A 16,166-nucleotide genomic window follows, 5' to 3' on the forward strand; every position below is an offset into this window, starting at 1 on the left:
TTGAAATACAGGGTGGATTCGATCATGTACAGTCTCCAATTTCTTTTCATTGTATATAATCGAATCCTGTATATTCTTTATTCTTCTTAAATGGTACTAACGTTTCTAGAGGAACTTCGCTGTCTCAACGTAGTATTACTTGCGTCATTTTTATTAGTACTTAGTTGAGATTTTTATGCCAAATAACACGCCTTGGATGCATTCTGAGTGACAAGCTCTAGAATACGCGTGATCACAGTGCAAGACGTAGGTAATTTCTTTGACGGTAAACCACTCCGACCAGAATGGGAATCGAACCCTGTATGTAATCGAGGCAAAAACAAAACTATTTGTTTTTTTTTCATATATTTTCATATAATGTGCCTGGAGGAATTCGCTTTGCAAATATATGCAAGCTACGAGTACTTTTGTACACGTTTGTTCTTGTGTAGACCAGAATGTTCCCGTGCTTCTAAACTGAGAAGCCTGGGAAATCGTTATTTCGGATACTGGAGATGAATGAACTTTCGCGGTTCGAGCACTACGTAAACATGAGAGATGCAATAATTTCAAAGGGAATTGTAAAATACTATGATCGTTTGACAATTCTTTAGCTCACATATTTTGGTAATTCTAGGAATCATATCAAACGTGAAAACACAGTCATCAAACTTACTTCTAACGAAGAACATAACCTATTACAATGCATGAATTGACCTTACATGGCAACTGTTCAAACTTTCTACTTACAAAGCAAATATGTTGAGTTCAATTGAATTCAAAAATTGTTCCATTCAATCGATAATCTAATCAATACATTAGATAAGCTTGCTAAGACAACGGTAGTCCCACGTCAACCTTGCGGTTATATCATAGATATAAACCAACTATTTTTCATTCATCCCCTTAAAGTTACAACATACCTTTCTCATATGAAAAATCTGAATTCTTTCAGGAGGTGATAGAGGATCATATTTGATAAAAAAATATCCGTTCACACATATGTTCGAATTTCAACAATGAAAAGTTATAGTGTTATCGGAATTTTTCTTTGTACCGGGCTCTGTTTGCCTTAAACTAGCTAGAATTAAAAAATTACGTTACGTAGGACAATTCTGTTGTTTCCATTTGAAAAATGAAAAAAAAAATATACAGGATACAGTCGTGAAACTTCCAAATTTATGGATCTAAGTAACATTTTAGAAGTGAAAAACATGAAAGTTAGTGGTTTTGAAGGTGTTATTCTTAATTTTATCCAAAAGAATCATGATAAACTTGATTGTTTCTATCAACTAAATTGAAGCTCTACAATTCGTTCTTCGACATACAACTCCTTTTTTTATTTCAGTGCAATATTATTTTAAACAATTTCTGGTGAATCTTCAACTAGAATCTACAAAAATCACAATTATTACTTCACTATACTTAAAATAGCCAATTCACTTTTACTTTAGCGTTGAAATATTTCATTTTCGCTTGGAATAAGTAATAATTGAGATATAATTTTTTGTTTGAACTGTATATAATCGATTGACAGTCTAAAATTGTAAATAATCGAATCATATATAATCGAATCAGTACATAATCATAATCGATAAATCGAGTCGGACCTGTATTATATTTTTTTTTCTTGAAATAAGCCATATCTGAAATAGAAAAAAAACATCAAAACTGTATAGAATTGAGTCTAAAGTTGTATATAATTGAATCATATATAATTGAGTTTGAATATGATCGAGTTCGACCTGTATTATGAAATTCAGATACTGTTCCCAGTTTTCTACTGCAGAATATCCCGTGATTCAGGTATCAGAATAAAATTTCAAATTCGGAATTCAAATTCCGGATTCCAGAACCCAGAATCCACACCCAAAATAAACTTTTAGTACATTTTTTGACATCCTCAAACATCACTTTAAATGAGCTTAAAAGTATTATAAAAAGTGATATCCACCCATAATGCCCAAATTTGCATGGTTGACGTAAGCGCCAACTGCGTTTTCCTATTGAATTAAAATAACAAAAATCATATAACCCCTCCGGGTCACTTTTGACTGTTAATATTTGTTGAATAGAGACAGATTAATCAATATAATTTTTTTCCAGTCATGATTATTCAGCTAAAAACAAGAAAAAATCATGTTACATCACTGAGTGGTATTGGTGGTTACGTCACCTATGCAAACATGGGCAGCATATTGGTACAGCATTTACTCAAGCAAGAGGCGAGTTTGTGGATTGTAAATATGTCACAGCACTACAAGAGTAATAATAATAAGGGTAAAAGACTATTTGCAAATAACTACGCCGAGGTTGCGCACGTGGGTGACGTCTAAATTGAATCCTTATTGATCTGACAGGAGCCAACATATCGTGCTCGCCACTAACATTTTCCACTTGTGTTCTCCTGAATTGAGTGCCTCACTGACAGTTCTACTTGAGATTTTTCTAACGATCTTAGCATCATCGTCACACTTATATAACGTCATCAGTGGTTATGAGGATAGAGTGGCTGTCAGGATTTCCAAACTGACAATCAGTATGAGAGCTTGAGCTTGGGTAGACTGTACAATTCGTAGTTGCTCTCCGTGATTGACCTGAACCAACCAAATTGTACATAGAACACATAGAATGACGCTTGGGACTAGCAAATCATTCTCGTTGTGCAATTTTCGGTGATTCGAGCTTTAAATGGTTAATAACAACGCCTGCCACGTCCTTACAGTCACCAGGGGAAGGGAAGGAATGTTAGTATGATATTTGCCGCCCGAAGGCCAGAAGGGTCGCATCGGATTATCTGTTACATAGCTTCGACTCAACTGCTGACAATCTTTGTATTCTCTCTCCACGATAAAAAGGAAAACCGGGAGAGAGCAGTTATACTGCAGAGAGAAGTGTAAAATGTAATTGGAGTCTATGGTAAAATGAGAGTTATGAACGAGAGCATATTTTTCATGTTTAATACGTGTGCCACAAACTCAATTCATTCTCTGGTTTATTGTTTGTTCGAGTGGTCGGTTTTCCAAAGGAAGAAAACAACTTGATTATTACACATAGAATTTATGATTTTAAATTTAAATTTCAAATTTTATCATAAGTACTTATCTTGCTATGTATGACACATCCTGTGCTTCTCCACTTCTCATTGCCATATTCTCTCCGGGAAAGCTGTCAGTCTTTTCTCCAGAAAACCACATTCCCTCTAGCATATTACATCATGCAATCAACACAAAAACACTCGTATGCATAAGAAAAAGAGGATGGAATAATGAAACGAAAGTAAATCTCGCCCGGCTGGCAATTGGTGATTCTTCATTCCTCAGTGATGAAATCGACACGGAGCAGCCACATATACAATTTCCGCGATAGAAGATGGACACAAGAGCACACACCGAACGCGACAAAATAAACCGAGCAATTGCCATTGTCATACAAATCGTGTGATGGGAGAATAGAAGCATTCCCCAACCTGACAATCAGTTTGAGAGAATGAAAAATCCGTTACAAACATACTAACATTTCAACACCCGTAACAAAAGAAAAATCACATTTTCTGTCAACGCTGGTTTGGGTGCAAAATGTAGGATCAAGAATCCAGATCCCAGATTCGAGATTCCAAAGATTCCAGAGATTTCAGACATTCCACAGATTCCAGAGTTTCACGAAGTTACACAGATTCCAGAGAATCCAAAGATTACAGGAATTCCAGAGATTCCATGGATTCAAGATATTCCAGATATTCCAGTGATTCCAGAGATTCCATAGATTCAAAAAATTCCAGAAATTCCAGAGGATCAAAGGATTCTGAGATGTCAGAAATTTCGAAGATTCCAGAGAATCCAGAGATTCCTAAGATTACAAAGATTCCAGAAATTCCAGATATTCCTTAGATTTCAGAGATTCTAGGGATTTCAGAGGTTCTAGAGATTTCAGAGATTCCAGAGATTTAAGAGATTTCAGAGATTCCAGATATTCCAGAGATTCCAGATAATCCAGAGATTCCAAATATTTCAGAGATCCCAAAGATTCAAAAAAATTCAAAAATTCCAGAAGTTCAAAGGATTCAGAGATGTCAGAGATTTCAGAGATTACAAAGATTCCAGAAATTCCAGAGATTCCAGAAGTTTCAGTGATTCCAGGGACTCCAGGAATTCTAGAGATTTCAGAGATTCCAGGAATTTCGAAAATTCCAGATATTCCAGAGATTCCAGCGATTCCACGGATTCCAAAGATTCCAGAGATTCCAGAGATTCCAGAGATTCCAGAGATTCCAGATATTCCAGAGATTCCAGCGATTCGAGAGATTCCACGCATCCCAGAGATTCTAGAGATTCCAGAGGATCCAAAGATTTAAGAAATTCCAGAGATTCTAGAGATTTCAGAGATTCCAAAGATTTCAAAGATTCCAAATATTCCAGAGATCCCAAAGATTCAAAAAATTCCAAAAATTCCAGAAGTTCAAAGGATTCTGAGATGTCAGAAATTTCAGAGATTACAAAGATTCCAGAAATTCCAGAGATTCCAGAAGTTTCAGTGATTCCAGGGACTCCAGGAATTCTAGAGATTTCAGAGATTCCAGGAATTTCGAAAACTCCAGATATTCCAGAGATTCCAGCGATTCCACGGATTCCAATGATTCCAGAGATTCCAGAGATTCCAGAGATTCCAGATATTCCAGAGATTCCAGCGATTCGAGAGATTCCACGCATCCCAGAGATTCTAGAGATTCCAGAGGATCCAAAGATTTAAGAAATTCCTGAGATTCCAGAGATTCCAGTGATTCCAGATATTTAAGAGATTCCAGTGATTCCAAACATTCCAGAGATTCTAGAGTGCACGTGTTATTTCTGAAGTCCGGGTTTCGTTTGGAAAAATCAAATTTGATTTAAAATCTTATTCGGATATCATAACGTAGAACACTTTCGATTATTCTATAACACGCTGTGAACCAGAGTAAGAGATCATTGTACAGTTCTGTTCGCTTTATATAGGGCGAAATTTCTCGATTTATATCTGTTTAGTATTTAGTATAAATATTAAAATGAATTTAAATTGAAATTATGCGTACCTCAAATGAATTCCTTGAGTAGCTAAAGCTAGGGTCATATTTTACCTACGTTACATTCAAGCTCACACAAGAATGAAAACGATCTAAACGATCTAATGATCGCACACATGTACCATCTTGTTTGAAAGCTTCACTTAGAGCCAGTGTGCTTCAGAAGTCCATAGAATACAGACGTACAACAAATAAACGGTTCCTTTTTTTCAATCCGAAATATTAGAAGTGTTGAAGATTTTACCATCTTGCGCATTCCGAATAACCCGTTCTCGAAGTAAGTGAGACTTGTAACCAGTTCCTCAGTCCGTTCCTTAGTGAAAGGGAGAGCGAGAAATGATCACAGTTCGTTTTGAGCGGTAGCTGCCAGAAACACGTGTATGTAATTGAACAATCCGGTTCAATTACACCAGCGAAAGGAAAAAAGTGTTCATTTAGTCAAGTGGCATCCAGGTTTTTTTGGTCTCAGAGGCCAATAGTGCCGTTAAGCAAGCCTTCGCGTCGGACATTCTGGGTAATCCTCTGAAACAACATCTGTATACCTATCCTAGCGAACAATTCAATAGAGTTTAAATGCTAATTAACTCGCTGATCGTATTCCAATTGATTAGGGTTTTGTTCAAACAATGCACATAATGTGGCGTGTACCGTAACACCGAGATCCCTATGATATCAGAAATCCCAGAGGTATCAGAGATTCAGAGATTCCAAAAAATTGAGAGATTTCAGAGATTCCACAGATTCCAGAGATTCCAGAGATTCCAGAGATTCCACAGATTCCTGAGATTTCAGAGATTCCAGATATTCTAGAGATTATAGTGATTTCAAAGATTCCAGAGATATTGTATATTCAAGTAATTCGAGAAAATTGATAGATACCAGAGATTCCAGACATTCCAAAGAAGAGACTCCAGAGATTCCAGAGATTGCAGAATCCAAAGATTTTAGAGATCGCCTACGTTGGCAAAATGTTGTATCACTCTTGGTAGGTTTTTGGCAATGTGTTGATAATGTACTGAGATTCGGAGAGTATAAGCCGTGCATTTATTCGAAATGAACTTAAATTTTTCTGCTTTGTTGATTTAACTGTCTTTGAAGAAGTTGAAGGACCACTTCGAAAAAGATCATCATTTAGGACAAAATATTATCAATGGTCATCTTGTATGCAAAATCCAAATCACCTTTATAGGTCAACTTGAGCTTGAGCTTGAGCTTGGGTACCACCTTTATAGGTCAATATAAATACCAAAACTTGCCATTTTCCACTCACCTTTAACGGCATTCAGCTGGCTGCCGACCATTTGCTTTGCGATGAAAGCCGCCATTTTCGATCAGCTCTTGTTTTGTTTTTGGTGGTAGTTTTTTTTTCCTAGCTGTTTCGCCCTTCAAACACTCGCGGCCACTCTTTCAAGTATGTACACTATTTCTCCCGTTTGTTTTTCTTTTTTTTTTTGCTATCTGATTTTAATTTTACGGCTCACAACACTGCCGATGCTGCTGCTGCTGATGCTGTTAGTGTTAGAAAAACACAAACACACGCTCACTCCAGCGATCAATACAGCAACAATACACAACGAAGATAGGACAGTGAAATAGAGACAAAAGTTCTTAAAATTTATGAACACAGCAGTTTCTGTTGTTTTTTTTTGTTTTTACTGAAAAGAAAAAAAAGAGATAGAGTCGTGAGTGGGAGGGGAAAAATGGAACAGTGGAGCGAAGGTCAGCATAAAAATATCACAACAAAGAAGTTAGCTTCGTGTGTTCGCCGTTTTTTGTGACACTACTAGGGTTACACTGTCCATGAGAGCACACACAGGAGATGGATAGAGAAAAAGTTCCTGTTTTTAAATAGTGTTTTTTCTGAGTGTTCGATGTTCCTCCGTCTGCCCGATGAGCTTCGATGGTGAAGTTGGTTTATGCATTTTTTTTTGTGTGTGTGAACAGCTTCTCGTTCATGTTTGCAGCATGTTTTGCAGCTTGGTGAATAAATTATCTGAAAAGAGACAAAGAAAAATTGGGAAATGAAAGCTGAGTGAAAATTGGTAAGCGGATGGGGTGCTGAAAAACTAAATACACAGAAAATAATGCTGCCACTCGGTGCAAGTGAAACTTTTCGGTGGAAATTCAACTCGAGAGCAGCAAGCACGATCACTAGGAGTGCAAAACAATATAAATGGAGAATTGGTGCGAGGATATGCTGACAGGCTTGCGTCATGAAAATATTTGGTTAGTTAGATAGGTTTTTTTTTGTCTACAAGATTTGATGGATTTCGTGTCTTCGTTGACTTTGAATCATTGCCCTGTATAACAGCCTCCATGTTTACATGGGACATAGTCAACTTAAAAAATTTAATATTTTTCCCTTAATCGTTATTCTCTTCCAACTTTCAATTGCGGCAAATGAATTGCCGAACCTTATCCCAACAACTCACAGTAAATCATCCGGTGTCACGTATCGAAAAGTTTTTCATTCCGTCCACTTGCCCCCAAAAGCCAACATGATGAAACGAGTCATTGTGGTATGTGTCGTTTATGTATTCTACCGAAGCCGAGCAGCATCGTTTGACTAACAGCCGCCGTCAGCCGAAAAACTGCAGCTTCCCAACGACGACGACAATGATTCGGCAACAACAGCTTTGCTCGTATTTAGTGGATATGAATTACGTAACTTTCGGGTTGAAACGTGGCTACGGCAAGAACACGTAGATGTGCAAGCATAAATTATTTTAAGCCATGCGAACACTAGAATTCGACTATGCTATCCTATCAGATGCAGGCACGACGTAGCTGTAGTCATAATTCACAAGCCTTCTAGAACCACCCATCCGGGGATGATGGGAGGGAGACGATATGGTATGCAACATTATGAACCGAGTAGAGCGTTGGCCCCATTTCGAATTTCAACCACTCGATGCAAAACAAAGTTTAATTGAATTTCTAACTTGCAGGACATTGGAGTATGGTGCATCTGGGTACAAGGATGTCCAAGTAGTTGGCGGATTTGTTGGATGCATTCGCGCGCTGAATCAGTTCCACAGCTCCAAACACGGATTACAAACACATGTTTATGATGACTGGAGGGAGTTGTAAAGCTTGTTCTTTTGAACGCTAGAATACAGTTTGGAGTTGGCCCTGTTATTGGCAGACAACTATAAAATTCAGAACAATGTCAACGAAATACTTCCATTGAGAAGGGTATTCTCTTGTGAACATAGAATACAGGTAAAATACACTGCCAGATGCATTTAATCTGTACTATTTCAGAGAGCGAAAAAAATATGTCAATAGAAATATATTTATAAAACTATTATATTGCACGAACATGCTTTTATTAAGTTCTTCTCCAAACAAATAATCCTCGACCCAGTGTTGTAAACAGTCAACATTTTTGGTGACCATCACATATTGTCCTTGCGCAAAAGTTATGGCTCTATATGTACTGTTAACCTGCTCGGCTCCAACAGTCACATCAGAAATAAATGCACAACCGCAAACACGACCATCAGTTGAACGTTTGAATGTTTTCTCTTTCTGTCAAACGTACAAAGAAAAGTGGTAAAAATATGCTTTTTCACTCTACCATTCGTGGTCATAACCATCCTTTAATTTCGGCTAATTTGAATGTAGTATGATTGTCATTTGACTGCTACTGGTATGCATTCTTCTCTCTTTATTCTGCTTCCAAACCTCCTCACTTACACATCCATACACGATGGATGGCACCTTCATGGATTGCTAATATCAAAGCTATCGTTAAACTCTCCCCTATTAATTCTGAATGTGTTAAATGAACGTTCCAAGCGGTGAGCGATCGCCGTGAACACTGTTATATAATAACAAAACGATGAATATCAAATGAATGAAAACGAAAAAAAAGTCGAGATGTCATATGACATTTTGAGTACGACGGTCGTTTGAATGTTCATTTTATGATGTTCATTAATGACACAGCACATACGTCTCCATAAATAGTCATACGATGATGACCACTAGCAAGACTGTCCTGAAGTAACGAAGATCTCTCCGTGGTCAGAATGATCGTTTCCGATTGAACGAAATTTGGCACATAGCCTAGATATGGTCTATTTATTTCTGCCATATTTATCACAAATCACTATTTAAGACATTATGAACTGATAATTATCATTAATTTTCTTTTTATTAATGCAATCGAATACTATGGAGAGCAATTTGACTGGTTGATGCAATATATTGGTAGATAATAATATCTTCTAGTTATTTACAGTTTTATAACCGGTCGACATTTTTGGTGACGTTCACATAGTGCTCCTGCGTGAAAGTTATGGTGCAATATGTACTGTGAACGTGACTATGAATGCATAGCCACGGCTGTAGCTATCACATCAGATATCACATCATTCGACGCTTTATGAATTTATTTGAATCTTGGTACTCATGATGGAAGCTACCCAAAATCACAAATTGCAGTATTATATTACTATTTTAACCCTCTTATACTCGCGCATACGGTCTGCCAGACCGAGAATCAATGAGGTGACAGAATTAAATGACTATCAAAACTGAATTAAATTAAAGAGGAGATTTTTCATTTATATCATATCAATCAAAAACATGGGGTCCTCGTAGCCACTTGGTTACGCGTTCGCTTACCAAGCGATAAATCGTGAGTTCAAACTCAGGGCCCTCAATTGACCATCTTTGTGTTGATATAGAATAACTACGTTCACGAAACCATCATCAGCTATGGAAATCGATCCACGGTGGAACAAAGATCGATTCATCCATACAACTGCTCTTCTCTGCAAGAAACATCGGGCTGCTGTTCTATAAATAACCCGGTCTGCTGAACAATGGAAGAACAGAAAGAATATCCTTACACCTAAATGGCTACTACTGTGTAATTTACCATAATGTAATGGAACAGAAAAACCAAAAAAAAACTATCAATCAAAATATCAATAACACCTAAAAATACACATTAGCGGTATAGCAGAGAGACGCACAGTCTGTGAGTACATGAGTTACGATTTTGCGCGCGAGTACATCGCAATATTGAGTGTAAACTAGGGTGGCAATGGATGTGTGGATAAAAAATTCATCATCGAATTTGAAAAACCGACCATTTACATTTTGTTTATTGGCCCAAAAAATGACCAGTGCAAAATTTCAGCCAATCGGACATGATTTAGGGGTGCCTCAAAGCGTTCAAAGTTTTGAATTTTTGATCCTCGAAAATACCTTCATTGCCTCTCAGGCAAGTCCCAAAAGGTCGATTTTTGGCCAAAATTTTGTTTTCGAGATCTCGACGTTTCATGCATTTTTAAGTCATTTGGCATCGAAAACAAAATTTCGCTTTTCCAAATTTCCTTTACTCCCCCCCCTTTGGAAAATTTTCGTGGATCAAAAATTCAAAACTTTGAGTGCTTTGAAGCACCCCTAAATCATGTCCGATTGAGCTGAAATTTTGCACTGGTCATTTTTTTGGGCCAATAAACAAAATGTACATGGTCGGTTTTTGAAATTTGACATGACCATTTTCGCTGCCACCATAGTGTACATCTTAAATTTCACCGAACAAATTATTCTTGTAAGTTTCTTCGCGAATTAGCGTATTTTTTTTCATCACTAATTGGTGTCAACACTTAACCAACACTTAACTGCTTGGGCAGTGTTGGTTTTTTTTTTTTATTGATGTTTGATTTTTTTTTAGTTTCAAGTTAGAGGAAAATAAATAGATATTGTCACACATACAATGATAATACGTATGAATTGTCGTGGAAAGACATTGCAGGAAATAGCGGCTGCTGCGCCACAGTTTGCTAAGGCATATGTAAACAGACCTAAGGAGTTCTGGAACAAGGTCTTTTATACTGATGAGCCGAAAACCTATCTCTTTGAATCGGATGGAAGACAGATTGCGTAGAGGAAACCAGGATCGGTGCTTCAGTTTCTGCACTTGGTTATCACAATAAAACAAGGCGGCGGTAGTCAGATGATGCATGGTACATTGGCGACTTCTGGAACTGGAACCATGGTGTATATCGATTCGGCGATGGACAAGATGGCCTAATTGATCTTCCTGAAACGTAACCTGCAGTATCCCGTTCAGAAATTCGGTCTCCCTCGTGATTACTACTTTCAACAGAATAATGACCCGAAGCAAACTGACTTCGTGGTGCTGAAATTCCTGCTCTATTATGTCCCAATCAACTCAAAACACCTCCCGAATCACCGAACTTGAACATTATTGAGTATATATGGTGGGAAATCAAGAACTATCAAACCATCAAAATCCAGGGAACGAAGCGGAACTCAAAACGACAATTACGGAGATGTGGGAGGTACTTCCGTCTACAGTGACCAATGCATGGTACATGGTAGTTACTCTCTGCTCTCTCATTGCCCGTACAACGAACGATGCATTTGATTCGTGTATCACGTATATGTCAGCATCTTTCGGATCTCCTACAACAAATTACAAAGGAAGATAATCGTCGAAAGCTATCAGCACTTTTCGTTTATTTGGTTCCGTCCTCACTATACGATTGAACTGCGCTGCCAACTCGCACCAGACTTTATCTTTCCACTCAGATATCTATTGCAAACTACAAACACATTTACTCCTAAATTCCGCTTGAGGTGTGATCGAACCCCAGGACATGCCTACAGTAAAGTTTTCCTACTGTGATTGAAAAGCATACTTCCATGAAGGATACGTTGTATTTAAATAAATGCAGTGTATTCTAAAATTACACCCATACCTCGCTTTACGGCCTAAATACGTTCCACGAGATTTGGCCGCAAAGCGAAAAGTCGTATATGGAATCAATTATTCCAATACAAATTCATACAAATTCAATCAGATCGGTTCCAAATTTGTTGAATGTGTAGCATGGTTTATCATTCAAAATGCATTTTATCTTTTTATTTTTATTTCATTTGAAATAATTTCATTTTTGTTTATAGATTATTGTTGGTTTTTATGTATGTATGTTGTATGTATTGTATGTATTTTTACAATACATACAACATACATACATAAAAACCAACAATAATCTATAAACAAAAATGAAACAACTTCATGTTATATGGAATATATGTATGTATGCATACCTAATTTTTTAATTGCTTGTTATTGTTATTGTTATTGTTACTGTCTCGCAAACATTTTTTCACTTCTGTACAAAAATGATTTTGAATCGTTTTTTTGCTGTTATAACGAAACATTTTAAACCGTAAATCGAAAACGTACCTGAATTGAAGAGAGCCGTTATAGTGAAACGCCGTATAAAGAGCGGCTGTATTGCGAGGTATGGGTGTATTCAAACTATTTCTGTGTATTCTAAAGTTATTCTAAGATTCTCGATACTAATCGATAATCGAATCATATATAATCGAGTCTGTATATAATCGAGTCCGATCTGTATATGAAGTATTTCATGCCATCTCGACTGACCATTGGCAGCGTTGCAGTGAAACGTTTTGGTTATAAAAATATTGGTGATTCAAGCAACTTCGCATACTTGAAATCTTCGAAAAAGAATTAGACTCCTTTTTACATAGGATCAAATTTACTTTCTTTATTTTATAACAAAATTTTATAATTTAAAAATTATACTATCTACAAAATTCTGTTCAAAGGATGAAATGCAGAAAATTGTTTGAATTTTCATAAAAAATACCAATTTTCTTTAAAAAAAATTAAACTGAGAAGAAAATTATTCTAAAAATAGAAATTTATTTTTCTCGAAAACATTTTTTTTAATCACGATCACTCACTCACGATCGATCGCTTGGTAAGCGAACGCGTAACCAAGTGGCTACGAAAACCCCCATCTTCCAACTTGTTGGAAATTGTAAGGGCAATTCATATCTATTTTTTCAGAATTTTCAAAAAAAAAAACATTATTGAGAAAAATGAATTTTAAATCACAAAATATTTTTCATCAATGATTTTTTTTTAATTTGTTTGATATTTTTCAATGTAAAATTAAATAATTCCCTACATTTCGTTCTCTAATCAACATTTTGCATGTCTTATACTGCCGTTCTACGCATAGTTGTCCCATGTTACTTTTTGACTATTTTCACTTTTCTCCATAAAACGATGTTTTCATGCCCAATCTTCCGGCAAAACACAAAAAAAGTTATAGTTTGTTCCTAGCTTTTAAAAAAACAACATCAAGCCCTATTGTCCCATGTTGATATTCTATACATAACTGTCCCACCATGTATTTTTGGTAGATTCATAATAAATAAATCAATCAAGTCAAATAATTTTATGTCATGCTTTCAGCAGTATTAATGCACTCATTTCTAGTGTATTTGGAAGGAACTAATTCTCAAACATATAAAAACAGTTTAAAAGAACGAGTGTACACCGTGTTAGCGAATGTCTAATAACAATGAGATTAATATTCAGCAAAGATATTGCAGATCACTCCCTACTTCATAAAACGATGTTTTTATGCATAATATTTCGGAAAAACCCAAAAAAACTTATTGTTTGTTCCCAGAATTTCGAAAAACAACATCAAGTTCAATTGTCCCATGTTGATTTTTAAGTCCGTAATTAAGATTTATTGATTAAAGTGAGGAGATCTGTTCATATTTCATTAAACAATGGTTTTCTGCTTATGGAAAATCGAGTGTATTGCTAAACTGAAATGCCTAAGGCTTCTGGTAGGCAAATATGGTAGAAAACTTTGATTGCGTTTTTCTCAGTTGCTGATTTTGGAACATGGGACAACTATGCCTAGGACGGCAGTTCTTAAGTGATTTTTTTTGAAATTTTGAGTTTTTTTTCTATTTTTTTTTAAATCTTAACACAAAAACATTAGGGCCTACAAAATGTTGATTGGAGAATGAAATGTAGGAAATTATTTATGTTTTCATAAAAAAATATCAAACAAATTTTTAAAAAACTCATAAAAAAAATATTTAGAAAATTAAAATTCATTTATACTAAATTTTTTTTTGCATTCGGAAGAAAAACACATGAGTAGCCCTTGCAATTTCCTAAAAGTCATCGAAAGATAGGTTTTTTTTAACTTCTACAGGGAAAGAGTTACAGCAACTTTTTCATGTTTTTTTTTTTTGAAAAATCACTATTGATGTTCAACTCGTAACATTGTTATGTATAAACTAACTGACCCGACAAACTTCGTCCCGCCCAAAAAATTTTTTTTTGTTATCTATACCTTCAAACAATGACGTTTTCTTACTAAGCGCACGTTCATGGGACCAATTGACACTTTAAAATTATCTTTTACTATAAAATTCCTAGTACTTCTACCAAAACTCGTCATTATAATATCAGATTATTTTCAGACACAATTCTCGTTAAAGATTTTTCGATCACTTGCAAAAAAAAAAAATTTCTCCATTACATGGAATAAATGTTTGATACTGAGAATATGGTAGAATAAAGACAGCTCTAAATCGAACCATTCCTGCCTCGAGTTTTGCTCTCATTCGGCGATTCATTTTTATATATTTGGAAAGAAGAAGCTATAGGAGTGCGTTTCATCACATTAAAATCCATTTCCAGTTTCGAACAAAGAACAATTTCGTTACCGCAAACACCAAATGGACTAACAATGCTTGTCACTATGCAATTGTAGAACATATGGGAATTGGATTATCCGAATTAATTAGTTCTTGAGTTATTCAGATTTTTTTTTCATTTGTATGACAGTCCTCCTTAGATAGGTGGGAGGAGTGTTAAACCACCTTAGAAACGTTTCTTGCCTCTTAAAACATCCACATGCAAAATTTGGTTCCGTTTGGTTGATTAGTTCGGTATGGTATTGCAATTTTTAAAATAATGTTTTTCACTTTGTATTTTGTGTGAAATGTTTTTATGAAAATTTTATAATTTCCTACATTACTCTTTCACCAGAATTTTGTAGATACAGGTCGGACTCGATTATCCGGAGTATTGATTTTTTTTTCACTCCGAATAATCGAATCCTCCGGATAATCGAGTCAAAACAATTTTTTTTCTTTAATTGTTTTTTTTTGCATGTATTTTTGGTTTTTTGAAAATAAAAGAGAAATTTGATTTTCGATTCATCCCCTTAAAGTCAGAAAACACCTTTCTCACATGAAAAAAATTAATTTATCCAGATTCTCTCAGGAGGTGACAGACGATCATATTTGATTAAAAAAATTCTCCTACGCATATGTTCGAATTTCCACAATGACAGAGTTACAGAACTTTTTTTTGTTTCGGACTCTGTTGCTTCAAACTGGCTCTACATTAGAAAGTACGCTACGGAAGACGATTCTGATGCTTTCATTTGAAAGATGAGAAAATTAAGTACAGGATATAATAGTGGGACAACTAAATTAGTGAATTTTAATAACATTTCGGAAGTGAAACACTTAAAAGTTAATAATTTTTAATATGTTATCATTAATTTTATCCTAGAAATTCATATTAATTGTTTCTTTCAATTAAAATGAAGTTCTTTAACCGGTCCACAATTTGTTCTTTGACGCACAACTTCTATCTTTCTTAATTTGGCTGCAATATCGATATAAACAATTCCTGGTGAAAATTCAAGCAAAATCTTCAAAAATCACGATCTTTACCCCACTGTACATGTAATAGCCACTTAAACTTCACCTTAACGACGAAAGGTTATATTTCTTTATGAAATAAGCCATATTTGAAATTAAAAAAAAAATCCAAACTGAATATAATCGAGTCCAAATTGTATATAATCGAATCACATATAATCGAGTCTGTATATAAAGGGTGTGTCACATCAAATTGCATCATGGAAAAAACGCTGTAGAAATTTAATTTTTAGGAATTATATCTTCAGCTTTCGCTTATAATTAGATAAGAGTGTATAGATAACGTTGACCATGCTTCACTGTCAATTTTTCGTAAATTTGGAAAAATGTTGTCGAACGAAAAAGAACGTCGTGAATTAATCCTGCGCACTCATTTCGAGAATTCGGAGTTGTCACATCGGGACGTCGGTAAGATGCTGGGAATCGTCCAATCCACGGTCAGCAGAGTACTAAAACGATACTTCGAGAACCTAACCATCGACCGGAAGGTGAAGAACGGCAAAAATGGATGCTCCGTCAGTGAAAAAGATCACATACGCGTTGTTAAGCAGTTTAGACGTGA

At 35.6% G+C, this 16,166-nt stretch overlaps 1 protein-coding gene across 10 annotated transcripts in view; it reads right to left on the reverse strand.

The window, feature by feature from the left end:
• LOC129762307 (complexin) overlaps positions 1-16,166 on the reverse strand; it is a 727,632-nt gene that overhangs the window by 411,207 nt on the left and 300,259 nt on the right. For all 10 annotated transcript variants that reach the window (XM_055760463.1, XM_055760461.1, XM_055760470.1 and 7 more), the window contains exon 2: positions 6,309-6,693. In XM_055760463.1, coding sequence (XP_055616438.1) covers positions 6,309-6,363 — 55 coding nt within the window. In that variant the 5' untranslated portion in view covers positions 6,364-6,693. The remainder of the gene's footprint in view (positions 1-6,308; positions 6,694-16,166) is intronic.

Source organism: Toxorhynchites rutilus, chromosome 1 (genome assembly GCF_029784135.1).
Source record: "Toxorhynchites rutilus septentrionalis strain SRP chromosome 1, ASM2978413v1, whole genome shotgun sequence".
Taxonomy (NCBI): Eukaryota; Metazoa; Arthropoda; class Insecta; order Diptera; family Culicidae; genus Toxorhynchites; species Toxorhynchites rutilus.